Genomic DNA, 27,406 nt, shown 5'->3' with positions numbered 1-27,406 from the left:
CTGTGCTCCAGCCACACTGGTCTCCTTTCTACCTCAGGGCCTTTGCACACATTGTGCCCGTTGCCTGAAAGTCCCATTTCCTCACCTTCATGGGGCCAATCCTCATCCTGCCTTGGCCTAGATGTCCCACCACTGCTGAGCTGCCCTCCCTGACCACCTGGGTAAGCCCCTTTATTAGCCTCATGAGTGCACCTTGGAGGCTACTCTGGGCCCCTCCCAGCTCCTCGATGACTTGCCTTATCTCCATCCTCACCAGGCTCTGAGGCTCACAAGGTGGAGGTCTTGTCTGTTCGTGCCCTGCTGGGCTTGGTCCAGGGCCTGGGCTCAGTAGGTGCTACGGAATGAAAGGTGCACCCACATAGTGTGCGACCGTCCTGATGCTCCCAGGGATGGGCCCGCCAGCCATCCAGGGAGCCCTCACGTGCTCGCATCCCCGTGGCAGGCCGAGCTGCTGCCCAGTGTGGGTGAATATCCATCAATGAAGTAGTGAAGCCCAGAGAAAGGTGTTCAGAGGGTCTGTGCAGAGCAGAGGTTTCCCTCTTCGCTCAGCCAGAGCCCGGAGATCCTCACGGCCTCTCTGCCTACAACTGCAGGCAAACAGGCCTTCGAGCGTGCAGTTGATCAGAATTTCGAGCCCTGAGCAGTTCGCAACGTGGCATTTAATTGTCGGTGATTATTGTACAACTCCAGAGCACGTTCCTGCGGAGTCTCTCAGTTCTGTTTATTTAAGAGCTTTGGTTAGTTTTTTATTTTTAATCCTCTTAGCAGCTTCCCGGCCTGGCAAGTCTTGGAATTCTGCATTCAGGAATCAGGCATCCGTATTCCTCTCGCTCCCCCACCCTGATAGCAGCACTGAGTGGCAGCATCTGGTGGCTCCTGAGGACTCAGGAGTTCCCAGCGCCAAGGCTCCTGGGAGCCAGGAGTCCAGCCAAGAGGAGCTTGAGGCCCAGAGTGCGGTGCAGCTGTCCCTTCCCTGCCAGGGCTTGGCCTGGAAAGCACCCTCACCCTCCACGCTCCCTAAGCTGGTCTGGAGGTGCACTGGGATCCCACAGCACCCACTCTGGTCTGTCTTCCAGGGGCTTCTCCCTTCCCATGCACCTCCAAACACTGGTCCAAAGGGGCAGTATGAGACTCGGATCTCCCCTGCTCAAAGCCCAGCCATGAATCCCACTGTCTTCAGGACCAAGCACAACTTCTGACATGGCCTGCAGGCTCAGTACGTTCTGTCCTCTGTTTCCTGCGCACCATCACCACCACCAGCCAAGTCCCTGTGGAATCCCTGATCCTGTGTTGTGAGGGACAGAGGACAATGTGAGGAACTCAGGGGAGGGAGAACCCATCTCCAGGATGGGGAGAAGGGTAGATCAGGAGGGCTTCCTGGAGGAGGTGGCATCTAACAGCCATGGCGAGGTAGACCCAAAGAGAGTCTGTGCAGAGGAGGACAGCAGGAAATGCTGAGCATAGGCTGGTACCGGGTGGAGGAACTGTGAGGGTGACTCATCTTCAGGAGGGCTTATGTGTGTGCAGGTGTGCAGAGTGGGTACATGGGCCCAGCTGGAGGGAGTCCAGTTCCCTGGGCAGGGAGAACTGATGAGGCTGGAGCTAGGGTGACAGTGAGGGGGAGGGGCTCCAGAGGCATTAAGATCTCATGCCTGATGGGTGTGGGGGGGCAGGGTGGATGGATGGGGGGCCTTGCCTGGAGGCGGGGCACCGGAGGAGCAGGTTTGGAGAGACAAGTTGGTGAGTTCAGATTAGCTTCTGGTGGGAGGCTCTGGTAAGAAGGGTGTCCAGTGGGGGATGGGGTTCCCTGGAAAGAGCCTGGCTGATGAATGGCCCTGTCCATGTGTTGGTGGCAGCGTTGCTATGCTTGTGTCATGAGAAGGGGTGGCCTTGGTTCAGTACGGGGCAGTGGTCTCATCACCTCTGCAGACTGTAGGGGGAACTCCAGGACCTGCGAGGCCAGTGGAGCCCCACCCCTACCCAGCCCAAATCCCAAGTCCTGTCCTTGCCATCATGGCCACATCCAAGGGGTCCCCAGAGGAAACACCCGGACACTTTGGGGATGAACAGAGCTGCTGCAACTCTGTCACACTGCAAGCGCTGCGCTGGGTGAGCTGGAGCTGGGCTGTGCCAGGCTCGACCCCCTGGCTTTGTCCACCTGGCCTGACATGTACCCCTCAGCGGCTGGGAGCTCTGGGGAAACTTGAGGCCAAGCAGAGAGTCACTTGGCTCCCTGGAGGTGTGGGGTTTGTGCAGACCGGATGAGGGAGTGGGCGGGGGCTGGCCGAGCGAGCTGTGTGTCCTGCCAGAGGGTCTGAAGTCCGCCTCCTCCTGGGTCTGCTTTGAGGAAGAGAAGCCACCATGTTTTAGCAAGGTCAAGGGCAAGACCTGTGCTCCAGGCTAAACACACACGGTGTCTGGGTGTTTTTGTCATGGACCTTTAGCAGAAAAGACTCATCAGGGTTCAGTGGGCTGCCCGAAGGTCATCAAGTGGGGACAGACAGCTCTGCCTTGAGCCCGGGTCCCCCTGACTTTCCGTCTAGCATGCTGCATGCTACCCAGGCCTCCAGCACCTTGAGGAAGTGGCCTCCCATCTTGGGTTTCACAAAAGTGTTGAATAAAGAAGTTGAAAATAGAATAAAGTTACAGACCCCATGTCCTCAGTGTAGCAAAGGTGTGGTCAGGACATGAGTGTGTGTGCCCTGAACTGAACACCCGTTCTGGTGCAGAGGTAGCAAGTGGCCTCCAAGTTGTGCAGTGCACAACCTTTCCAATTGTATGCTTTAGCCCCTCTGGTACAGAATGGTCTGAGTGAGGGCTGAGACCCAGTTTGGTTCCCCTCATCCGGCTGCTCAGGGATGAGTCCCAGTTTTAGCACTTACCATGGCAAAACCCTGCAAGTTTCAGCTCTCTGCACGTCAGTCTCCTCATCTGTGAAATGGGGACAGTGGTGGTACCCTCCTCACAGGGTCATTGGACGATCAGTGAGATAATGAATTTAAAGCACTTTGCACAGTGTAAGGGGTAATGGAGGTTAGTGCAAACAAACCTAAATATTGACAAGTGGACATTTCTCACATAAATGGAGTTTGAGGGAGGAAGGCGGGGCAGTTGAGGAAGGGAAGGAGCTGGAAGGCAGTGTTTGCAGGGGGAGGGGCTCCCACATGCCAGACCCTGCCCACAGGAGTTCCACCGGCGTGTCAAGGCTAAAGAGCCTGAGCCCAGAGGAGTCAACTAACGGACCAGTCAGGGCAAGGAGGGCTTCCTGTAAGAGGAGGGTCAGAGGCTGACCCACTTTGGCTTCCATGGCTTGGGTGGCCCTGTGGGAGGCCTGGAGTCCTGCCTGGCCTGTGGGACCCCTCTGATAAAGCACGAACAAGCTGGTGGCAGAGCCCTCTCCTCCACAGGGTTGGCTGCAGCCCCAGTGGAGTTCATGGCCAGAGGAGCCAGGCTGGCTCCAAGCTGAGGACTGGCCGGGTCTGGGCTCTCCTCGGGGCAGGACAGCCAATCATACTGGGTGAGGACCAGCATGGAGTGAGAGTAGTACCCGGGGTGGGAGTTCAGGGGACCTGGCTGCGGGTCCTGGTGGGTCTTCTGGCCTCTCTGAGCCTACTCCCTCTCCTGTAAAATGGGTGAGCTGGCAGAGCTGCTGTGGGAACTCACAGCATAAGTGCCCGGAGCCCCGGCTGGCTTGGCCCCTGGAGAGGGAATCCCGGGCTGCAGCCCTCGGCCCTGTGTTCTGGGGACAGGAGCCTGGGGGTTGCAGACAGTGGCATCACCCCTCCCCCAACCCCAGGAGCCACAGCGGGATCAGAAGCCACTGTCCTTGGCTGGGGGGAGACAGTTCATTCAGGGACAGGCCAGTTTTCAAGAGAAAGAAAAACACAGGCAGGGAGCCATCCTGGGAACTAATTAGCCCGGAAGGCGGCTCCTGGGGCTTCAAAGGCTGCCCCTCAAGGTGGGGGGGGCCTGGGGTGGAGGCGAGTGGCTGTGGAGGGGCCCCTGGGACCGCGTGCCCACCCACACAATTCACTCATTCTCCCGCAGCTCTCTGCTCACCGCAGTGGGTCAGGGGTGCCCAGGCCATAGGGGCAGGCCCAAGGGACAGCTTTGAGAAGGGTCACGAGGTGCCGTGGGCCCCAGACAGAGAGCTCGGTCACTGAGCCTGTCCAGTCGGGGCGGGCTCCCAGGGGAGGTATGTTGGCCTGAGGGACTGACTGCAGAGGTGGGGGAATGCTTCAGAGCACGTGTGCTTGGGGAACTGGAGCTGAAGATACGGGATGGGGGGTGGCAGCAGCAGTAGTGAGGCTGCAGATGTAAATGGGACCTGGACACCGAGGTCCTTGGGTGCCCTGCTGAGAGGTTGCCATCTGGCCTGCAGGCTGTAGTCAGCGTCACAGACAGGTAGGCACAGCCTAGGACCTCGTGGGCATCTGCTGACGCTCCCTCCATCTCTACCTCTTACCTAACCACTGGGTGATGGAGGTGAGTATTCTGATTGCAGGAGACAACAGAAGAAGGGAACACTGACCTTGGAGTTAGAGGGTTAGAACTGGGTCTCAGTCTTGGGTCTGCCCATTGTATGCTGGAGGGGTAACGCAGACAGTTAAGCAGGTTGTGCACTGCACAATCCCAAGGGAGGTAGTCACGCTATGATCTTTGTTAATAATCATTCTAGAATTGTGCAGTATACAGCCTGTGCAACAGTAGAGAGTGGCCCTACAGGGTGTCTGGGCCTCAGTTTCCCCATCTGTTTCATAGCAGTCATGACTGTCCAGAGCCAGCACATAGTAGGTCCTCTTCCAGGGTGTGCCACTGTCCCTCAGCCCTCCTGGAAGGTGCACTGTACAGAAATATTGGAGGTGGGGCCCCGAGCCCCAGTTGGCTTCCTGCTGGCTCTTCTCCTGGTCTCTTTCCGCCCTGGCGGTGCCCCTTCCTCTCCCGGGCGGCGCCACTGGACACCTGGCCCTGATTGCTTTGCTCTGTCAAGTTCCTCCTGACTAAAACTTCCAAGACCTGTGGATTACCGTTTATTTTTGAAAACAAACAAACAAACGGAAAAAATACGAACAGCTGAATCTGGTCAAGACTGACTGTTGACTTCAGAACTTTGGCTCCAGGACAGGGCGAGGGTGAGGGTTGTCAAAACCCCCAAATAAACAGAGTCTGCCTCCCAGCCGTGGGGCCCAAGGTTTTCATGTGGAAAGAGGCGGTGGGAACCGCGTCTTCTCTTCCCACTGATTCATGGGATGATTCATCTGTGTGTGGGGAGGAGGCCCAGGAAACAGGCCCTGTCCCACCCCCACCCCCTCCCCACCACCCACCTCGCCGGCTTAAAGGGGCAGGGCCTGGAAGGGCCTATGTCACCAGCAGCTGTCTGACCCGGGAGCTCCACGGGGGAGCCCCAGGCCCCGGGGTCAGGGGAGGCTCGGGCTCTGAAGTCCACGGGACCTGGGGCTAGTGCCTGGCCTGTCTCCACCCTGAACCATCTTTGCCTGCAGCCTGATTCCTGGGACACAGAAGGGGCCACTGACTGTGCTCTTGTGAGGCTGCTCCTTGCAAGACTTGGTTAACAGGCTGAAGCATGTTCTTTGCGGTGTTGTTTGCAGACCTACTGTGTGCTGGATCAGATGGGGTCAGGCCTCCCCACCACCCTCCCTCCCTCTCGGGGGCTGCTGTGGGGCCTGCCTGTGCTGGTCACTGCTGGTCTGTGGGGGATCTAGACACGTCTGTGTCCCAAAGGAGCTGCTGCCTGGGTGGGAGGTGAGCCCGTCTGGCTTCTCCTCAGACCGCCTGTGGCCCTGCACCCCCAGGGCCCTGCCGCCTGCCTAGCGGGGGGCGATGGGGCACACAGCCGCCTAGCGGGGGCGCTGGGGGACACAGCCTGACCTTCTGCTGTTTCGCAGCCCGGCCCCGGCCCGGCTCACAGCCCCGCCAGGCCTTCCTCCCTCCCTTCGGTTTCTCCTATGCGTCTGTGTAACTTGCCTGTGGGAGAGCATGCGGACAGTCGCAAAAGAAACAGAACCCCTCACAACTCTGCCTCTGCCCACAATGCCCACCGCGAGGTGCTTTCGGGTATTTCCTGCCAGCCTTTGACCTACGAATATTTTCCAGAGGGTTTTGTGTTTAAATCATCACATCTGAAATTGAGTGTCGCCTATTCTAAGTGATCTCCAGAGAGGACACACTGGAAAGAAACGCACCTGGAGGGAGGCCGCCGTGCCATCGCGCTCTCCGCGGCCGGGTCGGCTCCCCAGCAGCCTGCGCAGCCGGGGATGCTCTAGGCCTGCCGTGCCAGGGCCGGGTCCCCCAGGGGGTGCCCGACGTGCCGGAAGGGGTGGAGTCTCTGAGATCTGGGAGCAAGGCACGTGGTAACCAGCAGCCTCTTCTGATGGGACGCTCTGGTTCCTCCTCTGTCTTACTCACCCAGAGCCCGGTGTGGAGTTGGCTGAATCTTCCCGCAGCCGCCCTCATGAGTGAGGCTGTGTCTCTGCATCTCTGATCCCCTCCCAGTGTGCTCTTCCAAGCCTGGATCAGGGCCACCCCTGGAGTCCCCCATCTCACCTGTGTCTTCCCCTGTCCCATCATGGGTCACCCAGTGCTATGCCTTGCTGCTCACTGGCCTGTCCCCAGCATGGGGTGCACACACAGGTGGCACTCAGCAGGCATGGATTTAATACACTCCCTGCAAGGGCAAATGGATGGGCGAGGCATTATGTTGGGAGCCCCAAAGAGGGCTGGGAGAAGCCTACCAGGGAGACTGCCTGGAGGAAGTGGGACTGGAGCTGCATCTGGGACAGCCTGGAGCATCACGGTAGGGAGAATTGGGGAGCAGTCCCTGTGGGTGGAGGCACAGAGTAGTGGGTGATGGAGTAGAGACTGGGGGTGAGTGGCCCCTACAGGTTACACAGCAGGGAAGGTGACACCTGGCCTCACCCAGCGGGCCACGCCTGCCCCAGCACAGCACGGTAGGCAGAGTAAATCCAGGACTGGTGTGCTTGGGAAAGCTGCTGACCCTGCCAAGTCCTCCCCCTGCCTGGGGTCTTCCGGGTACCTTGGTGTCGTAGGGATTGCCTGGCGGGAGAGCTTTTGCCAGAGAGCAGAACCTGGAAGGGGCAGCAGGGCTGGTGGCTGGCTTTCTTTCCTCTTTTTTGCAGATAGAGCACAAATGCAGTTTCCCCGGGGCCTTGGGGTGCAGCAGGCAAAGCTGGGCTCAGCCCCACGGACCAGCTGACCAGTAGCTTCTCCTCCAGAGTTTCAGGGACTATGAGCAACTCACGTGGAAATAACCATACAGGCACCTGTGTGTGCTGGACTGGCAGAGCCCTGCTTCAGAGTGGGCCCTGCCTGTGACCATGACCTCTGAACCTTAGATGCCACCCTTCCACTGGCTTTGCCTCCGGGAGGAGGGCTCCCGGGCACGGTGGTCCCTGGTGGCCCCTGGTTTGATCAGCGAGGAGCCGCAAAGTGGCCAGCAGTGCGCCAGTCTCTGGCCACCGGGGACAGGTGGCCTTTCATTCATGCTGACCGCAGCCTCCGTGGCTGCTTAAGAGGCAGACATCACAGGGCCAGTGGAAAGGGCCCTCCTCACCTCCGCTGACCACAGAGCCCCAGGCAAACTCTCCTCCAGGCCCCGAGCCCCAGTTCAGGCTTAACGCACAGTTGGGGCCTTGGCAGTGGGGGGTGGGTACGGGGGAGGGGAGGACCCCGCTCCAGAGCCTGGTTCTGGTTGAACTTGCAGTGTCTTCCCCTTACTGAGCCTCAGTTTCCCTGCCTTTAAGGCAGAGCTGATGACCCCTGCCCTGGCTGCCACCCTGGATGGTGGGGAGGTGTGTCCAGCTGTGGGTGGGGCTGCATCTGTCCACAGGTGTCCGTGGGGCACCGACTGTGGGCCTGTGCCTGGCTCCCCGCTGCTGCACCCAACATGCTCCATTCTGTCCCTTTGGACGACCTGGAAAACCAGATTTTCACCACATCCTGATGTTCAGTCACTTCCCAGCAACCACCAAGAGAAGCATCAGCTGCAAAGCTGGACTTTACGGGCGAGCTCTCCTTGTTCAGCAACACTGGGGACCAGAGGGTGGTGGGCTCCCCTACCTCCTTGTCCCCAAGGGAGGGAGCATCACAGTTTCCAAATCACACTGCATTCCCGCAGGCCTGGGGGAGGGGGATTGGAGAGGCATCTTCAGTCTCGCGTTTCAGATGAGGTGTCAAGGCCCAGAGAGGGTAAGTGATTTGCCTGAAGCCACACAGCTGGAGCTCAGAGGTGCTCAGCCCCATCCAGGCCCCGGGAGCCAGTTACAAGTGGTGCTGGGCAGTGCGGGTTCCAGATAGCGCCAGCCTCTGGCGGGGACCCAGGAGACCTCGGCACATACCGGAGCAGGGAGACCAAAGTGGAGTGGGCCTCATGCCACCCACTGGCATCAGGCCTGTGGTCCTGGCAGGCTGCAGCCCCGCTGCTGACGGCAGCAGAAATCTGAGCTAGAAGGTTCCAGGGAAGTTCGTGAACCGCCTGGCAAGTCAGACTGGGGCCTGGCCAAGTCAGACACGGTTGGGGGGCTCTGGTGACTCAGACATCGGCAACCCGGCATGACCCAGGAGGGGGCCACACCATGGCCAGGCTGGGGCACCTCAGAGGGGACCACCCAGGGGCTTCTGCTATAACCTCGTCCAGCCACTGGGCTAACCCAGGGCCTGGAGGGACAGGCCAGAGCTGGCCAGGGGTAGGGGATGGTTTCCTCGCAACAGGGCGTTGCTGTATATGAGAGAAAGGGCGGGGGCCCAGGGAGACTAGCCCAGATCCAGCCTGAGCTTCATGTCACTGCTGTGTGGCCCACGCCAAGTGTTCTGACCTCTCTGAGCCTCTTGGCTGGCCTGGTGATGGGAGGTGAGGAAGCTCAGCATTAACCATTCTCAGGGCATGTGAGCCCCCCCTCCCAAGTACCTGGGTGCCTGGAGCATTCCCGAAGGGCACTGACCCCTGGCAGGGGTTCTGGGCAGTGTCTGGGCTTCACTGACGCACCTGGTTCTTTCTGCCAGTGCAGGTCTCCACCAGCTGACCAGCCCACGGTACAAGTTCAACTTCATTGCTGATGTGGTGGAGAAGATCGCTCCGGCCGTGGTCCACATAGAACTCTTCCTGAGGTGGGTAGAGCCCCCCTCGCCCCTCCAAGGCTTCCCCTCCATCCACCTGGCCCAGACTAGACTGGATTCTAGCATCGGGGTGTAGAAGGCAGAGTGGGCTTGGGGTCTGGTGGACCTCTCTCAGACCAGCAGGCAGCCGTTGCCCTTGGGGAGGACGCCCCTCCTGTAGTCCAGAAGGCAGGCTCACATGTTCCCACTTTCTGAATGTGGAAGCAGAGGCCCCTGGGAATCTCCCCAGGCTCGGAGCTGCTGAGTGCTGAGTTGAGGTTTGACCCCGGGTCTCTTGGACCTCATAGCTGAGCCCACGTCTCTGCAATGCTGACCCCTCACTGCCCTTTCTGCGAGCCCCAGACCCAGAGACATGTCATTAAGGAAATTGCAACTGGGAGTGTGAATGGCACGTCCCTGGCCTTGGGGGTGGCTTGGAGGGGCAATGTCTTTCTAGAAGGCCAGGGGCCCACGCAGAGCTGGGTGGGCGCGGAAGTTGGTTGCGGACGTAAGTGGATAGATGCTGTGGTCACCCTGCAGGGGGGCTGAGAGGCCAGCCTGCCTGGTTCAAATTCTGCACTGCCCTTTGCCTGCCTGACCCAGGCAGGCGGTTTGTGTCACTGGGCCCGTTTCCCCACTGGTAAACTGGACGCCTACCTGCCCTGCAGTGCAGCCACGAGCATGAACTGACTTGGTCCATGGATGAGAGGGCGCTCTTGGTGACATGAGCTGTCGCTGGTCCTGCTGGGCGAGGTGGCGCTCCTGCGCTCCCCAGGGAGTCACGCTCCCCCCCCACCCGAGTCTCCCGCCGTCTCTGTTCTTCCCATCCGTCCTGGTTAGGGCCCCACATCACACATCATCCCTGGCCACTGACTACCTGCTGCATCCAGGCCCTGGGGTCCCAGAGGTGACCCACCCTGGAGAAGCATCTGGCACCCCGCCTCCCCGCTTCTGGGAGCTGAGGTCCTACTCAGAGGGCTCTGGCCAGGGCTGGGTGCTGTCCCCCAGCAGAGAATACCGGCTCGGCCCCCGCGCCCACTGCATCGCCTATTTCATCCCATTTTGTGGCGGCAGACACTGAGGCCGGGCGTCCCCTGGCCTGTGAACCCCGCCATGTCTAGCGCTCCGCGTCTAGGAGCCTGGTGTCTCACCAGTGCTGCTCACCAGCCGGGTCTCACCAGTGCTGCTCCCCCTGACATCTGGGGCTTCCGGGCACTCAGCAGAGGGGAGGTGTGCTTACTGCCCTCCCCGGTGTCTGGGACACTGACATTCCCTGGGGACCTGCTGTGTGACAGTCCCATGGGCGCTGTGTGCATATCCCTATGACAGGAGCAGCCCAGCTTGTTGAGTGCATCCTCACTCCATGGAGCTGGTCTTGTTAGCCCATTTCCTAGATGGGGTAACTGAGGCTCAGAAGAGTGAGCCACCTGCCCACAGTCAGGCAGATGTAAGCAGGGACTGGACTTGGGGTTAGAAAGCTGGTTTGTCTGTCTCCTATTGTGTCGCCATGGGTCTGATGTTTCTGGACCTCATGTCTCATCTCCGCATGTTGCAAGTCAGAGATCATTGCCTCCTCTTTGTGGCTGTGAAATGGGTCTACACTTAATGACCTGGCCACAGTCACAGTCAGGAGGTGGCAGAGCAGGGATTCAGCCGTGGGCCTGGTGGACTCCAAACCCATGTGCTGGCTCTGCTCCCCTCCTGCCGGCGCACGGCTGTGTCCACGCCCTGAATGCCCGCCCGCGCTGCCTCCCTGCAGACACCCTCTGTTTGGCCGAAACGTGCCCCTGTCCAGCGGCTCGGGCTTCATCATGTCGGAGGCGGGCCTGATCATCACCAACGCCCACGTGGTGTCCAGCAGCAACACTGTCTCAGGCCGGGAGCAGCTCAAGGTGCAGCTGCAGAACGGTGACACCTATGAGGCCACCATCAAAGACATCGACAAGAAGTCGGACATTGCCACCATCAAGATCCACCCCAAAGTGAGTGGGCAGTGGAGGGGTGGGGGCGCCTCCCCAGACCCCAGGGCCCCAGGGGCCAGAGACGCGCCAGCCTGCTCTTCCCATTGGACACCTGGAGGAACCGAGGCCCAGAGGGACTGGCAACATGTCCCCAGTCCTGCATCCAGTCAGACTAGAGCTTGGGTGTCCAGATACCACCCTGAGCTTCCCCAGGCCACCAGGTACAGGGCAGAGCAGGCTGCCATCCAGGAAGTGTGCCACCCACAGTCACTCCCACACGGGGGGCCTCCAAAGGGACACTTCTGTCGTCCCTCCTGGACCCATCCCTGTGGGTGCAGCTGTCCCCAGGGGGGTGACAGAAACCGGTGGGGAGCACTTAGGAGACATGCCCCATCCTTCCCTCCACCTCCACTTCGATCCCCCGCTGAGCAGGCAGACCCACCCGGGACCACAGTCACCTTCCGTTATGACCACTGGCTCTTTCTAGGCCAGCCGCCAACGGCACCTGTGTGCACCCTAATTCTCCCCGCGGCCCTTCGCGGGAGAGGTTTCGGTGTCCTGCTATTTCAGATGGGAAACTGAGGCTCGGGGGTTAGAGACTGCCCGTGGTCACTCTAACTGGGGACCCGCTCGGCCGAGTCCTGGCCTCCCTCCAGCGTGTTTCCTGCCATCCAACAGTGTGGTCACAACTCGGGGGGCCGCCGTGGGCTCAGCTGTGGTGACCAGCGGCCTGCGCACACCACGAGGCCGGTGAGGGGCAGGTCCATCTGTGCTGGCGGGCCCAGCTTGACTGACTTTGAGCCCAGCTTCTGCTCTTTCTGAATGAAAGTTGCCAGCTTTCGAGATGATCTGGTTTTTGCAAGGAGGTCTCCTCTTGCTCAATCACGGGAGAGGAGACCTTACGGCCCGCGTAGCCCCTGCCCGCTTCTGCGCCCTTGCACTGCGCTCTCTGAGTCTGGGGCACCGCCTCCATGTAGACGAGGTCAGGGGGCTGCAGTGAGACGTGTACTTGAGGAGGGAGGTTGGCAGACTTTCTCTGCGAAGCACCAGACAGCAAACGATTTAGGTTTCACGAGCCCTGTAATCTCTGTTGCAAACTCTCAACTTCGTACTGTCCTGGGAAAGCAGCCACAGGCGAGACAGACGGCGGACTGTGTTCCAGTAAGAGTTTAATTATGGAACAGGCCACTGAATTGGGCTGGACTTGCTCGAGGGCCACAGTTTGCGATCCCTGCCCAAGGACCCCATGGGGAGAGGCAGAGCCGGACTAGACTGAGGGCTGGCTGCGCTGGGTCTCTCCCCTTCCAGGCACCGTGACGGAAACTCAGGGTGGGCAGAGGGCACACCCCAGCGGCCACCTGTGGCCAAAGATGCCGGCAGAGTCGGCAAGACCCAGGCGCCCCGGCGTCCCGGGCAGCCCAGTGCCTGCAGGGGCTCTCCGGGCAGCCGGGCTGCCTCTTAGCCCCCGTGCCCTGCAGACCGAGCCTTGGGGATGCTGCCAGCCCAGGCGCACTCAGACCACAGGGGAGCCAAACCCTCCCCAGCACCCCTGTGTGTCTGTGTTGGGAGACCAGGCTGAGCTGCGTCAGAAATTCCCAGCCCTTCCTGGGCTCCAGGGCTCACCAGTGTGTGTGCAGTGCATCGTCCGGGTGTTGGTGTCCATGGCTTCTGTCTAATTTTCAGGGGGACCTGTGACCATCGAACCACTGGGCAGCACCCAGCTGGACCGTCTGTGTGTCGCCCCTGTGATGGACCTCCAAGGCCTGCCCTGGGGAGACCTGTGGTCGCTGGTGGGCTGAGCCTCTGCTCCATTGAAGCCAGCCAGTCACAAGGCTCTTGGCCACCACGGGTCATCCAGAGGCCAGCCCGGCCTTGTCTGTGTGGTTGACTTGCCTCGGTTGGCACCCCCTACAGCTCCTGGGACCGTCCTGCCGGGGTCCTGGCAGGGACCTGGATCTGGTCCCTCCAAAGGCTGACAGCTGAGCCTCCCTCACCGTGCCCTCCCCACTGTTCCCCAGAAAAAGCTCCCGGCACTGCAGCTGGGTCACTCGGCAGACCTGCGGCCTGGTGAGTTCGTCGTGGCCATCGGCAGCCCCTTCGCCCTGCAGAACACCGTGACCACGGGCATCGTCAGCACGGCCCAGCGGGACGGCCGGGAGCTGGGCCTCCGGGACTCAGACATGGACTATATCCAGACAGACGCCATCATCAACGTGAGTGCTCCCCGCGGCCCGGAGCGCTCCCTGTCCCCAGAGCCCGCCCCGCCATCGACAGTGCCCCTGGCCAGAAAGTTCCTTCTGTACATTAAGTGGAGCCCTGACTCCCTGCGACTGCTGCCCAGGGTGCTGGGCCTGCCCTGGGGTTAGAGGCTGCTGCCCTGACCTGGGGCAGCCCTTCAGAGATGCAGAGGCTTAGCCAGGGCCCCTGAAGTATCTTTGCCCAAATTACACCCCAAATCAACATTATTGTTACTATTTTATTATTATTATTTATTACTATATTGGATGGTACCTTTTGCATTCACAAAGCACTTTGCCCGGATGCACAGCGCCTGCGTCTTTGGCTTTGCTGTGGTTCAGACACTCTTCTGGAAATGTCAGTCTTTGAGAGACTCCTTGAAGCCAGTGGGATGGGAAATAGCACACAACCCTGCATCCGCCGGGGCTGCCCTGCCCGTGAGTGGTGTTGACGCCAGTGTGAGGCTGGAGGGGGTCTGTGGGGCCTGTGTGCAAGCACTGGGCCAGGCCGGTCCCCAATCCTCACACGGCTGTGCCCTTGGCCTCTGTGGCCTCAGCTTTCTTATATGTGAAGTGGGGTCAGGGATGAGGCCTATTGGTGCTGTCAGGGGTGAAATTCAAGTACATGTTCCTGTGCCGGTTAGGATGAAGGCTGGCAGAAAGAGCTTCAGGAACCTCGGGGTGGGGGCTTGGGACACACTAACGTCGGTTTCCTCCTCTGCAGTACGGGAACTCCGGGGGACCGCTGGTGAACCTGGTGAGTGTCTCCTGGAGCGGGGGCCTCTAATTTTCTGGGGCTCTGCTCACATGGGAGGCACGGCCTCAAGGCATGGAGGGGACCCCGAACACGGCCTTCAGACCCCCACAGCCAACTGCTGGAGACCCAGGAGGAGGACACAGCTCAAGCGCGTGCAGCCTGTGCCCCTGGGGTGCTGGTGCTGGAGGAGGAAGGAGGGACGCCCCGAGAACTACAGCCGAGGCAGGGCCATGTGCCCGTCGTGGACACAGGGCAGGGACACCGGTCAGGGACCAGCCACCCCCTCCAGGCCTCCCCACCTTCACATTCATATGAGATGAGATGGGTGTGCCATGCCTTGGCGTCCAGGCTCCCTGGAATTGGTCCCTGCACTCGGCCACGTAAGGATAGACCAGGCCATGGGTGGGGACTCCAAGGTCCAGCCCGCTCCAAAGCAGAAGCCAGATCTCATGGGGACTCCTTAGCCTGGCCATCTGGGCGGTGCCGGGGGTCCCATCCAAGGAGCGGGTAGGACAGGGACACACCGGCACAGTGTGAGGAGCAGTGGGAGCGCTGGGGGGGGGGGTGCGGGGAGGCGTCCTGACAGCAGACGCGGGATCAGGGAGGGCTTCCTGGAGGCAGAGCATCTGACCTGGGCTGCAGAGTTGGAGGGTTCGGGTGGATGGAGACGCAGAGGAGAAGGATATTCCAGGGGAGAGGGCAGAGCACAAGCGCACGGTGCAGGGGCCCAGTCAGGCGCCGCCCCTGGAGCAGCAGGGTGGGACACAGCGCGAGGAGGCCGGTGGGCCACGCGTCCTGACACAGGTGGCGGTCCCCGCGCCCTGACAAGTGCTGCAGTCTTCCAGCGGGGCTCAGGGAGCTCCTGTGGGGGGACTGCAGGCTGGAGGTCAGGAGGTCACTGCCTGCTGTCCAAGAGGTGCGGATGGGCAGGCAGGGCCGATGAGAGAATCTTGATCCGTGAATCTTCTCCTCGGCTGGTCCTCCCACCTTGCAGGCTTCCAGGGAGCAGCCGGGGACAGGAGCTCAGGAGACTGGCAGACCAAGTGTGCCTTTGTCCAGAGTTCTGCCCCAGGCCCCAGAGGGGGCCCCTGGTGAACGGCCCAGGCCCTGGCCTGGGTGTCATGTGCAGGTGTCACCCTTGAGATGGACGGGGGAGCTGGCGTAGGGGTGCGTGTCTGGCTGTGGGAGGAGCTACATCGCAGGAGTGAGGTCTTTGGTGGCCAGGGCAGATCCGGCCAAGCTGCAGCAGCCTCATGGGGGGGCAGGACGGGGCAGCGTGGGAGCTCAGCTCCAAAGGGACAGAGAGAGTAGGGGTGCTGGGGGGCTGCCCTGTTCCCACTCACCCCCACCCTGCTTCTAGAAGGAGGGGATGGGGGTGTCCCACAGGCCTCATCATGTCCCTCTAGGCTTCGACCCCTCAGAATGCTGCCTGGGGGTGTCCTCGGTCAGGGGCACTGCTTCTCAAGGGCTGACTGCAAGCTTCCCCAGCTGCCCAGTGATGGAGGGGGCATTGTCCAGTTTGGAAGCAAAGGTGGGGTCCCTGACCCAGATGTGAACCCCAGAGCACCTTTCAGGAATGCTTTGGGGCAGCCCTGGGAGTAAGCATCTCAGGGAGGGCACTGACTGCCAGGGTCACTTCGGGAGCCGAGGCGTGGACACGATGCTCTGAGGTTGAGGGCAGTGGTCCCTTGGCTTCCCCAAGTGACCGCCCCCCTGACCTCCCGCCCAGGATGGCGAGGTCATTGGCATCAACACACTCAAGGTTGCGGCCGGCATCTCCTTTGCCATCCCCTCGGACCGCATCACGCGCTTCCTCTCGGAGTTCCAGGACAAGCCGGGCAGAGGTAGGAGCTCCCCGGAGGCATCAGCAGAGGCAGGGCGGCTGTCCCAGGGCTGAGCCCACAGCCTCCAGTGGGGCCGGGCAGACCCTGCGGGGCTGTGTGCCCGCAGTCACTCCTGATCCCGCCCCCAAGTCCTGAGACCTGCCAGGATGCTTCAGACTCTGCCTCCATCAGATCTTCTCCTCAACTCATGGCCATTTTCACCCTTGATCCTCTAGACTGACCCTGTGGCTGGAGATCCCCAACCTCACCTCCCACCTCCCGGGGCTCCCAGGGCCCCACTTGTCTGGGCTGCTCCTTAGTTGTCAGAACCCGGTGCTTCCTTCCTTCCTTCCATCCTCCCACCCACTCTCCCATCTACCCGCCAACCCATCCTTCCATCCACCCACACACCCACTCACAGACCCATCCCCTTCCTTCCTTCCTTCCTTCCTTCCTTCCTTCCTCCCCTCCTTCCACCCCTCCTTCCTTCCATCCACCTGCCCATCTCTAAGTCCTCCGTCTTTCAGCCCTCTGGCCATGCAGACTTCCGGGGAGGGTATCCTCGACTCCAGGGGAGTGGAGTCCAAGGCCTTGATCCTTGGACGTCACCTCCTCCAGTCCTCCGTCCCCTCACCCCCAGCCACACAGGGATGACAGCCTCCCCTGCCCATTCCTAGATGGCCTTGTCCCTCAGAGGACATACCAATCGCCTTCCTAAAGTTGGTGGCAGCAGCTGTTTTCCAGAGGAGGGTCACACTTCTGATCTCAGGACCCTTCCTGGTGGTTTCCGCCTTCCCACCTTTCTTTTCAGCCCCAGTGACTTCTTCCCACATTTTGTCTCCCATGCCCACCTCCTGGCCGGCACCCAGCCCTGACTCAGCCCCACTGCTCACACCTTCAAACTGCCTCCCTGACTCCCCCCAGCCCCCTTGCCAGCAGTTCATCGAGGGCAGGGGGGCTTCCTCATGCTTGCCTCATTCTCCAAGACCCAAGAAGCCAAGCACACAGACTCCAGTGCAGCCCAGACAAGTGCCATGGGGACTGGCCACATGAAGAACCGCAGTTGAGGACTCTGGTTCATCGGTGTCCTTGTGCAAGGATAGCCTGGAGCCAAGGCACAGCCAGTGTTCCCTAAAGAAGCCGAAGGCTTCTATTGGACAAGGGTGCCATCTAACCTCTGGAGCCCTTTTCCCCTTGGCTTCTAGGAAGCTCAGAACTTGATCCAGGGCTGAACCTTCATACCGCACTTGGTCTTTTCTCTAATAACCAAGCTTTTCCAGTTTAACGTTCCTCTGCTCCAGGGGTGCCTTTGCCTTTGGCCACCTTCCTGGGAATCGGTGGAGCTGCACTTGGCACGGGTTGAGGTGACTGTCGCTGGGAACGAGGTGGTAGTATCCTCTTCCGTCTTGTCCGTTCTCCTCTGCTGTGCCAGGCAAGACCCCGCCCGGGCTGGTTCACTCCTTTGTTGTACAGGAACTGCCCCTGTCCTCACTGACCTCTCCCCAGACCCCAGGAAGCACTCATCCCATGTCCCCAGAGCTGTCCCCTCCCTGAGGACATGTGGAGTAATGACAGGGCCCGATAAATCTTAGCTGAATGACCAAATCACTTAAAATCCTCCTGAAATTGGTGTTTACTTTTGCTTTTTTTTTAAATGAAAATATGAAATTATGCAAACTCAGTTAATCTGAATTTCTTTGAGACTAACCATCTTTTTATTACATTGAGGGGATATTGGTTAAGGTGCATATCTTGTTTCCATCTAGGGGTTGGGGTGCAGAGGCCTCTGGGGGACTTTCAAGGTAAGAGTGGCCACCATGCTGGTTGGGGACACCTCGGCCTGGGGCCCCAGGAGGGTCTGGGGGTTCAGCCAGCCTTCAGACTAGAGTGCACCCCCGGGGGTGATTCAGTCGATGAGTTGAGTGGTCCTGGGTGTCCGCCCCTCTGTAAGCTGTGGAGACGGCTCCTCAGTGCTCACGTCCGGCCTGGGGCATAGGAAACCTCAGTGTCTCCTGATCGGGGGTCTCTGTGGCCCACCAGCTGAGGGCGAGCTGCGGGGTGCGGGGGAGGGGCGCTGGCAAGAAGGGCCCGAATGCGCATTCCCTGGCCTCGAGGTCGCAGGCAGCCTCCGGGAGCCCATGTGCCAGGGTGCTGAGTCCTCCTCGGACAGGCGAGCAGAGGCGGGAGGAGGCACAGGCACGCATCCCTCAGGGGACTTTCCGGTAAGGACAGGAGGATGAAGGTTGGCAGGATTCTGTTTCTGGAGAGCCTCGGAGGCCACCTGGGCTGCACATCAGCACTGCCCAGGCGCTCCTCACACACAAGCTCAGGAAACTGCAGGTTTTGTCCTCTTTTTAAGCATGACCTCGGGCCATGAGCCAAGCTGACCAGTGGCCAGGACTCGTGTTGGGAGCAGGTTAGAGGGCCGAGGCCTCACTGCCTGGGCCTTTCCCCTCTCCCCTGAGAACCTCATCCAGTCTCGGGGATTTAGATGCCATCTAGAGAGTGAACCCCAAATTTCCACCTTCAGCCCGTCCTTCTCCCTGAGCCCTAGGCTTGGACGTACAGCTGCTTGTTGGACACCTCCACCCCGTCACTGTCCCCCTTCTCAGTTACGGGCAGCTCCCTCCTCCCGGGTGTCCCACCCCACATCCAGCCACCGGCCCCACTGGCTGGCCCTGCCTTGGGGACGCAGCCATCCTGCACCCGCTCCTCCCATCTCCAGCTCCACCGCCCAAGCCAGCAGGGACACTCCCCTGCGCTACTGCTGCCTCTCTGCTCCCTGCTGCTGCCCTTGCCCCCGGCAGACCCTTCCCATGGCCAGGGGACTTCTTTCAAAATCTCAAGCAGACCACGGCATGTCTCTGCTACAAACCCTCCCCAGGCTCCATCTCAGTGGAAGTAAAAACGAAAGCCTCCCCTGGCCCACCAGATCCATGAGGTGTGGCGTCCCCCCAACTGTGACTTCATCTCCCATGTGGTTCAAACATGCATAATACCGTCCGCCTTCCTCGGTGAGATGCCTGTTTAAGCATTTCGCCCATTTCAGACATTAGGGCTGTTGGTGCTCCACTTAGGTTTTGAGGATTCTTCGTACGTTCTGGCGCGGAGCTCTCTGTCAGAGGAATGAGTTGCAAGTATTTCCCCCCCGTGGCCTGCCTTTGCATTCCTTAAGAGCAGAAGTTTTGTAAATGTTGGGTGAAGTCTAATTTACTGATTTTTATAAGTGGACTGTGCATCTAAGGTTGCATCTGGGAAACCTTGCTAGCCAAGGTCAGAAAGATTTTTCTCCTCGAAGCTTTATTTTCTGAGGTTTTAGATGTAGGATTATGCTGTGCTTTGAATTATTCTTTAAAACAGGGCCCAGTGTGAATCAAGTTCTTTTTTCTTTCTTTGTGTTGAATATTCAGCCGTCCTAGCACCATTCGTTGGAACGACTATCCTTCCTCTGCTGAGTCACTTTGGTACCTTTGTCGAAAACAAACTAAGCATCTTCTGCTCCGCTTGGGTCCTTCTGTCCACCAAGGTCACACCGTCCCGCTTCTCCTGGCTTTGCGATGAGCCTTGAGGTCAGGCAGTGTCAGGCCCCCGCCAGGTCTTCCTTCCCAAAGTCGCTTTGGTTCTTCTAAATCCTTCTAAATCCATACGAATTTTAGAATCAGCTTGTCAATTTCTACCCCCCCCCCCCAAAAAACCTGCTGCTATTTTAATTGAGATTGTCCTGAGTCTATAGACTGACTTGGGGGAGAATTGTCATCTTAACAATATTGAATCTTTTGGCCCATGAACACAGATATTGCCCCATTATTTAGGTCTTGTTTGATTTCTTTCAGCAATTTTTTTTCTAGTTTTCAGAGTACAGGTTTTAAGCATCAGATTTATTCCTAAGTATTTTATAATTTTTGTGCTATTCAAAATTATTCTTTTAAATTTTAATTTCTGAATGTTTGTTACTTACTAAAATATACAAATAAAATTGATTTTTGTACTTTGACCCGTGAGATCGTGCAGCCTTGGTAACTCACTTATTAGTTCTAGTGGCTTTCTGTAGATTCCATCTGATTTCTACACAGATGATTATGCAGTCTGTGAATAAAGACGGTTTTACTTCTTCCTTTCCAATCCAAATGCTTTTTTTCTTGCCTGGCCAGGTTCTCCCATAAAAATGTTAAATAAAAGTGGTGAGAGTGGACTTCCTTGCCTCATTACCGATCTTAGGGAGAAATCTTCAGTTTCTCTCTATTAAGTATGATGCTAAGTAAAGTATTTTCATAGATGTTCTTTATCAGGTTGAAAAAGATCCTTTTTACTTCTCGTTATTATTAGGAATAGATGTTAGATTTTGTAAATGCTTTTTCTGCATCTTTTGAGATGACAGTTTCACATTTTATTCTGTTAATATGGTAAGTTGCACTGATTTTTGTTGTTAAACCATCCTTGCATTCCTGGAATATGTATTCCATGATGTATTATCCTTTTTATATATTGTTGCATTTGATTTGCTGAAAACATTCAAAGATTTTCCCCATCTATCTTCATGAGGGACATTGGTCCAGTTTTCTTTTCTGGCTTTGGTGTTGGGATAACACATTGAGAATTTATTTAGGAAAAGCATTCCTCCTGGGTGTCTCCTCTACTCTCCATCCTCTGCTCCTTCATGTCTGACACATCTGCTCACTAAGTGTGTGGGGTTTCCCCATGCCAAGCTGAATGCTCTACCATTTAACTCAATTCTGACACTGTCTACCTGGAGAGAGCATCAGACCCTGCAAGTGAAGGGCTGGTCTAGCAAGACCACCCCTGACCCCACCTCCAGATGCTGATTGCATACTTCCTGTGACTATAAATCAGAATTTCCCATGAACCTCTTCTTGCTTGAGTCACTTGCTAGAGCAGGAAAACAGTTTACTTATTAGGTTACCAGTTGCCTTTAAAAGGATGTGACCTGGAAACAGCCTGATGGGAGAGATGCACAGGGCAAGGCATGAGGGAAGGGTGTGGAGCTTCCATGATCTCTGGATACACCAATCTTCCAGCACCTCTACAGGGTCACCAACCTAGAAGCTCTCCAAATCCATTCTTTTGGGGTTTTACAGAGGCTTTATTACATAGGCAAGACTGACCAAATGATTGGCCATTGGCAATTGATTCAGCTTCTAGCCCCTCTCCCTTCCCCAGAGGCAGGGTAAGGAGGCTGGGGCTGAAACTTCCAACTCTCTAATTACATGGTTGGTTCCCCTGGCAAACAGCTCCCATCCCTAGGGGCTTTCCAAAAGTCACCTCATTAATATAAACTGTGGTGTGACAGAAAGGGGCTTGTTATGGAAGGTAAAAGCCCATTTCACCTTTATAGTTCTGGAGCTATTTCAAGAGCTGGGAGCAAAAGATGTCCCTTATAGCTCTAATCACTTTAAGAAATGAAAAAATTTTAGGAGCATTTGTTAGGAACCATGGGTAAAGACCAGAATATATATGTATTTTTTATTATAAATCACAATATCACAGAAGTACTCACTCATTTTGCAGTTTTCTAGAGAAGTTTGTGTAGAATTGGCATGACTTCTTAAACATTAGGTGTAATTCTCGGGTGAGACCACCTGGGCCTGAACTTTCTTTGTGGGAAGATTTTTAACTACAACTTCAATTTCTTTAATAAATATAGGGCTGCTGAGGTTTTCTGTTTCTTCTTGAGTGAGCTTTAAAGGTCTGGAAATTTCAAGAAATTTGTCCACTTTATCAGATTTGTCAAATTTATTGACATCAAGTTGTTCATAATAGTTTCTCATTATCCTCTTAATAGCTGTGGGATCTGTAGTGATGTCACCCCTCTGATTCCTCATGTTCCTGGTATCTTTTCTCACTTTTTCCCTAATCAGTCTGGCTAAAGGCTTAAAAATTTTATTGATCTCAAAGAATCAGCTTCTGGGCTTCATTTATTTTCTCCGTTGTGTTTTTATTTCCTGTGTCATTGATTCCTATTCTTCATTGTTCCTTTTCTTCTGCCCAGATGAGGTTTCATTTGATCCTCTTTTTCTAGTTTTTAAGGAGAAAGCAGAAGTTATTGATTTGAGAACTTTCTTCTTTTCTGATATTGGCACTTTGGTGCTATTGATTTCCCTCTAAGTTCCTCTTTAGTAACTATATCCCACAAAGTTTGGTATGTTGTATTTTCAGTTTTATTCAGTTTAAAATACTTTCTAATTGCCCTTTTAATTTCTTCATTGAAGATGGCTTATTTAGAAATGCATCATCTAGTTTCTAAGCTTTGGGGAATCTTGTAGATATCTTTCTGTTCTTGATTTCTAGTTTAATTCCATTGTGGTCAGAGACTATAGTTTTATGATATGAAATTATTAAAATACACTGAGACTTGTTTATGGTTCAGAATACATAAATGTCATTTCTGAGTCTGACACCTGCTAGGTCACAGGCTGGAGCAGCTGGGAGAATAGAGGTCACACCTTAGCATGTTTTGTATATAATTCTCCAGCCAGAGTGCCCGCCACATGGTTAGTGCTCACTGGGCATTACCAATTAGTATTACTATTAATGAAGAAGGCAAGGGAAGGTGATGAGCTCCAATCAGAGTAAGGCAAGTTTGGGGAGCCTGTGGGATGGAGACTGGAGAGGAGAGCCGCACTGTCCGTTGGGGTTTGGCTGTGGGGCTCAGTAAGAGAGCAGATGTCAGAGCTGATACTGGATGGTGCCTGAGGGTGAGGGTGGGCGTGAAGCCACCAGATTAGAGCCAGGATGTCCCTCGGCTCCTCAAGAGCAGCCAAGTGGAGGGAGGTGGCTCTATGTGCCTGATCACTCAGAGGCTGGGCTGGCCCAGGCAGAGTGACCCCTGCTGCCTTCTACTCCCAGTGTGGGGGGCCAAGGGGATTCTGCCCTTGACTGGATGCTCAGGGAGGACAGGGGCTCCATGGTGGTTCTGAGTCCTGACATGCTCTGTTTCAGACTGGAAGAAGCGCTTCATCGGCATACGAATGCGGACCATCACACCAAGGTTGGTGTCTGAAGGGCGCTGCTCCCTGCCGCCCATCCAATCTCATGCCTCTCCTCCACCCACCTCCCAGACCCTGGCCCGGACATGTCTGGCCACGGGCGGATGCTCTAGCAGACCAGACACACTCATCCTTCTGAGCCTCTGCTCAGGCTAGTTCCTCTGCCTGGAAAATCTTGCCCACTTTGTCTGGTAGACTCCTTGGGCTCCCACAGGACTCTATTCAGGTGCCCTTCCTCCAGGAAGCCTCCCAGATTAATTTCCTGTGGCCGCCATAACAAATTACCACAAACTTGGTGGCTTAAAACAGAAATTCATTCTCTCACAGTTCTGGAAGCCAGAAGTCCAAAATCAAGGTGTCAGCAGGGCTGCACTTCTGCTGGATTCTTCCAGGGAAGAACCCTTCCTTGTGTCTCCCAGCTTCTGGGGGTTCCAGGTGTTTCTTGGGTTGTAGTTGCATCACTCCAAACTCTGCCTTTCTCATCACATGGCGTCTGCTTTCTATGTGTCTGTGTCCAATCTCCCTCTTTGCTCTCTTATAAAAACACCAGTCATTGGGTTTAGGGCCCACCCTAAGTCAGGCTGATCTCCTCTACAGATCCTTAACCAACTGTGTCTGCAAAGATCCTACTTCCAAACAAAGTCACAGTCCGAGGCCCTGGGCGGACATGAGTTTTTGCAGAGGACACTACTCTGCCTCACCAGGTTACTCAAGTGGGAGAAGGCGCCTCCTCTTCACTTGCATAGCTGGGCTCCCTTCCCCAGCTTTGCAGTGGTCCCACAGCGTCAGCATTGCCCGCCCCCAACCTTGACCATGGGCTCCTTGGGAGCAAGGACTGTGTCTTGCTCATCCCTCTGCTTCCCCACCTCTCAGTACCAGGTCTACACCAGAGTGTGTGCCTACAAATACTGAATGCGTGACATAGAGAAGGGGTTGGGGAAGAGGAAGAAGAGGGAGGGAGGAAAGGAAGCAGAAGGGAAGAAAATGCAAAGTCAAGTCCAGGGGTTTGAAAAGGGAAGAGGTCGCTGCTCTGGGGGAAGAACTAAGGCTCACCAGACCCTCCCACCCACACAGTCCCTAAAACGACCATACTTCCTGTTCATCTAGGGAATAAGTCTGAAAGTAATTTGGAATGAAGACCAATATACTAGTTTATCCTTTAAAGAGGTTCTTTCTTTCTCTCCTTCCATCCATCCATCACCATCTGTCCAGTCCCCGTCTCTCCACTCCATCACTCACCCATTGTCTGTTCACCCTCCTTCCATCTGTCCATTTATCCATCCATCTATCCATCCACCTGATCGTCCCTCCCTCTACCTTTCCTTCCTTTTCCATCCATCCCCTGACCCAGCCTCACATCTATCCGTCAGCCTCCCCTCTCCATACTTCTGACCATCCCCTCCACGGGAGATTTCTCTTGAGGAGCCCGTGTTGAGTGGGGGCCACAGATAAGAACCAGTGACAACCCCGGATGGGCAGTGGCAGGACAGGGCAGTATGGGAGCCCAGGAGAGACTCCTTGCCTGGCCTGGGCAGTGGGGGGATGGAGGGGGAGTTACTTCAGCGGCTCAGAAGATGTGCTTTCACAGTGGAACTGCCTTTTCAGTTTGGTGGAAGAACTGAAGGCCGGCAACCCAGACTTCCCGGCGGTCAGCAGTGGGATTTACGTGCAGGAGGTTGTTCCAAACTCGCCTTCTCAGAGGTAGGCTCCGCCAGAGGAAGCGGGGAGGCCGGGTGGGCGGGCACAGAGCCTGGGTCTGGCCTGCTTCACTGACCTCGCATGACCTTGAACTTCCTGGCAACATGACGCAAGGTAGAAGTGGCCAGGGGGATTCTGGCTGGTCCTCTATGCTGCGGGCAGGCTGGAGAGACGAAGTACCCAGCAGAGCACTAGCCCCCGAGGCCCCTTCAACCCAACAGGACCCTTCCTTCCTGTTCTGTGTGCTGCTCAGGAGGATGTGTCAGAAGACACGGACTCTGTGTCCTTCTACCATGAGCCCCGCACGCATGCTCAGCCCGCAGCCAGCCTGCAGCAAAAATTGTTGCAATATAGATCCACAAAGCCAGAAAATAACCACCCAAACTCAAGCTCTTTTTTCCGGGTTGCTGTACCCCACTGATTCAGCAGACAGCAGTCACCAAGAACAACCACATGCAGGGCACCCCAAGAGCCAGAGAAGGGGGCTTGGTGGGGACCAAGGATGCCGCATGAGCTGGGCATTCCATACGCATTGTCTCAATTAATCCTCACTGTGGCCCAGGAGGTGCGGGCTGCTGCTCTCACCCCACTTCATAGATGGGAAGACTGAGGCTCAGTGAAGTCACTCTTCCGAGGGCACACAGCACACACGTGTGGATCTGGGCTCTGTCACCCATGCGCCTAACCACTGCCCTCCTCCTGGGTGAAGGGGAAGGTCGCAGCAAGTCAGGTGCAGAAGGGAGGCTGGCCAGCTCACTCTGCTGCTCATGTGAAGATCTTAGCAGCTGTTGTAACATTAGAATCAACTCCCTGGACCTCGCTGTAATTTACAAAGCATGTTTCCACATAGGATGGTAGATGTGGAAAGTGAGGCTCCAAGGGGCAGGATTGCTGGCCCAAGGCAATCCAGCCCTGCAGCCCCCAGCCCTTCTGATGCATAGAAGTAGCCCCGCAAAGCCCAAGCCTGTTGGAGGACGCGGTTTTCATCTGGTGTAAGAACCTTGCAGTCAGGGCCCTGGTCTTACCTGCTGAGGTGATTTTTCTTAACCTGCTGCAGTTAAAACCCACTGTGCCCAGGGCCTGGGTCTCGCAGGGATGTGCGGTGACCCCGTGTCTTCCCTGTTGGCAGAGGGGGCATCCAAGATGGCGACATCATTGTCAAGGTCAACGGGCGCCCTCTGGCGGACTCGAGCGAGCTGCAGGAGGCTGTCCTGACTGAGTCCCCCCTGCTGCTGGAGGTGAGGCGGGGGAACGATGACCTTCTCTTCAGCATCGCACCCGAGGTGGTCCTGTGAACGTGGGCCACCTCCCTCCATCGCCGAGCTCCAGGGCCTGCGGCCAAGCACAGGTGCCAGCAGACTGGTTCTGTCCCGAGCTGCTGCCTCCCGCAGGATCAGGACAAGGGACTGCGGCTGGTCCACAGCAGAGCCAGTGGCCTCCTCCCAGCCGTCCAGGGTCAGAGCCACAGGCTGGGCTTGGCTGGGGGTCCGCATCTCAGCCTTCAGGGAGCGTTGGCTTCCACGTCACAGGGCCCCTGGGGCAGCCTGATGTCCCCACCCCCAACAAATGCTCCTGAGGGCCCGTCCCAGTTCCCTGGGTCTAGAAAACTCTTGTACTTCCCCGAAGTCCCATCCTCTCTCCCACCTTCCTGTCTTTGCGCCTATCCATACCTCTCTCTGAAATGCTCTCTGCTCCTCCCACCCGACTCTCGCCTCTTCAGGTCTCAGCCCCCCAGCCTCCTCCTCTCCTAGGTTCTCCTCCCTGGCCCCCCACGCCCAGTAGCACAGAGCCCACCACGTTGAATGACCAGGGCTGTTTGCCTGGTCAGCCTGGAGTCCCTGGAGGGTGGGCCACGTCTGCCCCCTTGAGGAGTCAGGTGTGGCAGGTCTGGCCCGGAGCCGACCCCGCGGGATGTTCCCTGGCTGCCCAGCTGAGCCCTGGAGCTTGGCGACAAGGTCCGCCTTCCCAGGCGGGAGAGGAGCTGGCAGGGAGCAGAGTGTGTCTGGCCCCCCCGGAAGGCCAGCTCATCCTCTGAGAGGAGACCAGGGGGCGGTAGGCCGAGGAGACTGGGACCCGCAGAGGGAGGGTGGCGAGGACTGAGCCGGCCTCGCCTCCCGTGCTGGTCTGTGTGGAGCAAGGACTGGCAGCATCACCCCAGGAGCCGGCGAAAGGTGCTTCCTCTCTGCGGGGAGCCTGTTTCTAGGCGGGTCCGTGAGCTTCGCTGTCCAGTCCGGTCCCATGTTGCTTGTACTGTATGTTTCTCTACTGTACGGAAATTAAAGTTTACAAAGCACAGAGTCCCTCCCCAGCAGGGGCGTTTGGGGCAGCCCACCCAACGCCAACAGCTTCTCCTGCCCCAGAGCCAACACGTCAACAGACAAGAAGACCTCGGACCAACCACCTCGAGCACAGGGCATCACCACGCACCGCCGCCCGGCTCCCCGTTCACCTTGGCCCCCTGGTCCCAGACAAGACGCCTCCCCTCCCCATGCCGTGGCCTCTCCCTCCATGCAGAAGGGCACCGAGACCACCGACCTCCCGGCAGCCGGGCGGAATACTCGGAGAGACACCTGGCCCGCAGCAGCAAGCCCCGCTAAGCCTGCGGAGTGTGCCTGCCAGGCCGCGTGATAAAGCTGTCCTTGCATCTGCCCTGCATCACCGTCCCCGCAGCACCCCCAGCATCGGGAATGAGGCAGAAAAGGATGGGGCAGGCTGCCCAGGCACAGGTGGGGGGCGGGGGGCGCTGCCAGCACGGCGCCGAGGGCTGTGAACTCTGAACACCGAGAGCCAAATC

The 27,406-nt window shown here is 57.3% G+C and overlaps 1 protein-coding gene across 5 annotated transcripts in view; it reads left to right on the top strand.

The window, feature by feature from the left end:
- HTRA3 (HtrA serine peptidase 3) overlaps positions 1–26,909 on the top strand; it is a 31,177-nt gene extending 4,268 nt beyond the window's left edge. Inside the window, exons 2-10 of one of the 5 annotated variants that reach the window (XR_004324591.1) lie at positions 9,045–9,144; positions 10,892–11,114; positions 13,112–13,306; positions 14,055–14,087; positions 15,817–15,931; positions 17,677–17,712; positions 22,868–22,916; positions 24,503–24,615; positions 25,742–25,878. Coding sequence is in view for 3 of the 5 variants with exons in the window: in XM_032493293.1 (XP_032349184.1) it covers positions 9,045–9,144; positions 10,892–11,114; positions 13,112–13,306; positions 14,055–14,087; positions 15,817–15,931; positions 17,677–17,712; positions 22,868–22,916; positions 24,520–24,615; positions 25,742–25,907 (1,013 nt within the window). In the remaining 2 variants the exon portion in view is untranslated. Of the gene's footprint in view, positions 1–9,044; positions 9,145–10,891; positions 11,115–13,111; positions 13,307–14,054; positions 14,088–15,816; positions 15,932–17,676; positions 17,713–22,867; positions 22,917–24,502; positions 24,616–25,741 lie in introns of all 5 variants that reach the window. The other 4 variants (XM_032493293.1, XR_004324592.1, XM_032493298.1 and 1 more) reach the window with 4 other exon arrangements.
- The last annotated feature ends 497 nt before the right edge of the window (positions 26,910–27,406 follow it).

Source organism: Camelus ferus, chromosome 2 (genome assembly GCF_009834535.1).
Source record: "Camelus ferus isolate YT-003-E chromosome 2, BCGSAC_Cfer_1.0, whole genome shotgun sequence".
NCBI classification, from domain to species: Eukaryota; Metazoa; Chordata; class Mammalia; order Artiodactyla; family Camelidae; genus Camelus; species Camelus ferus.
The sequence above is the reverse complement of the archived record's forward strand: the minus strand, read 5'-3'. Positions and strand labels throughout refer to the sequence as shown.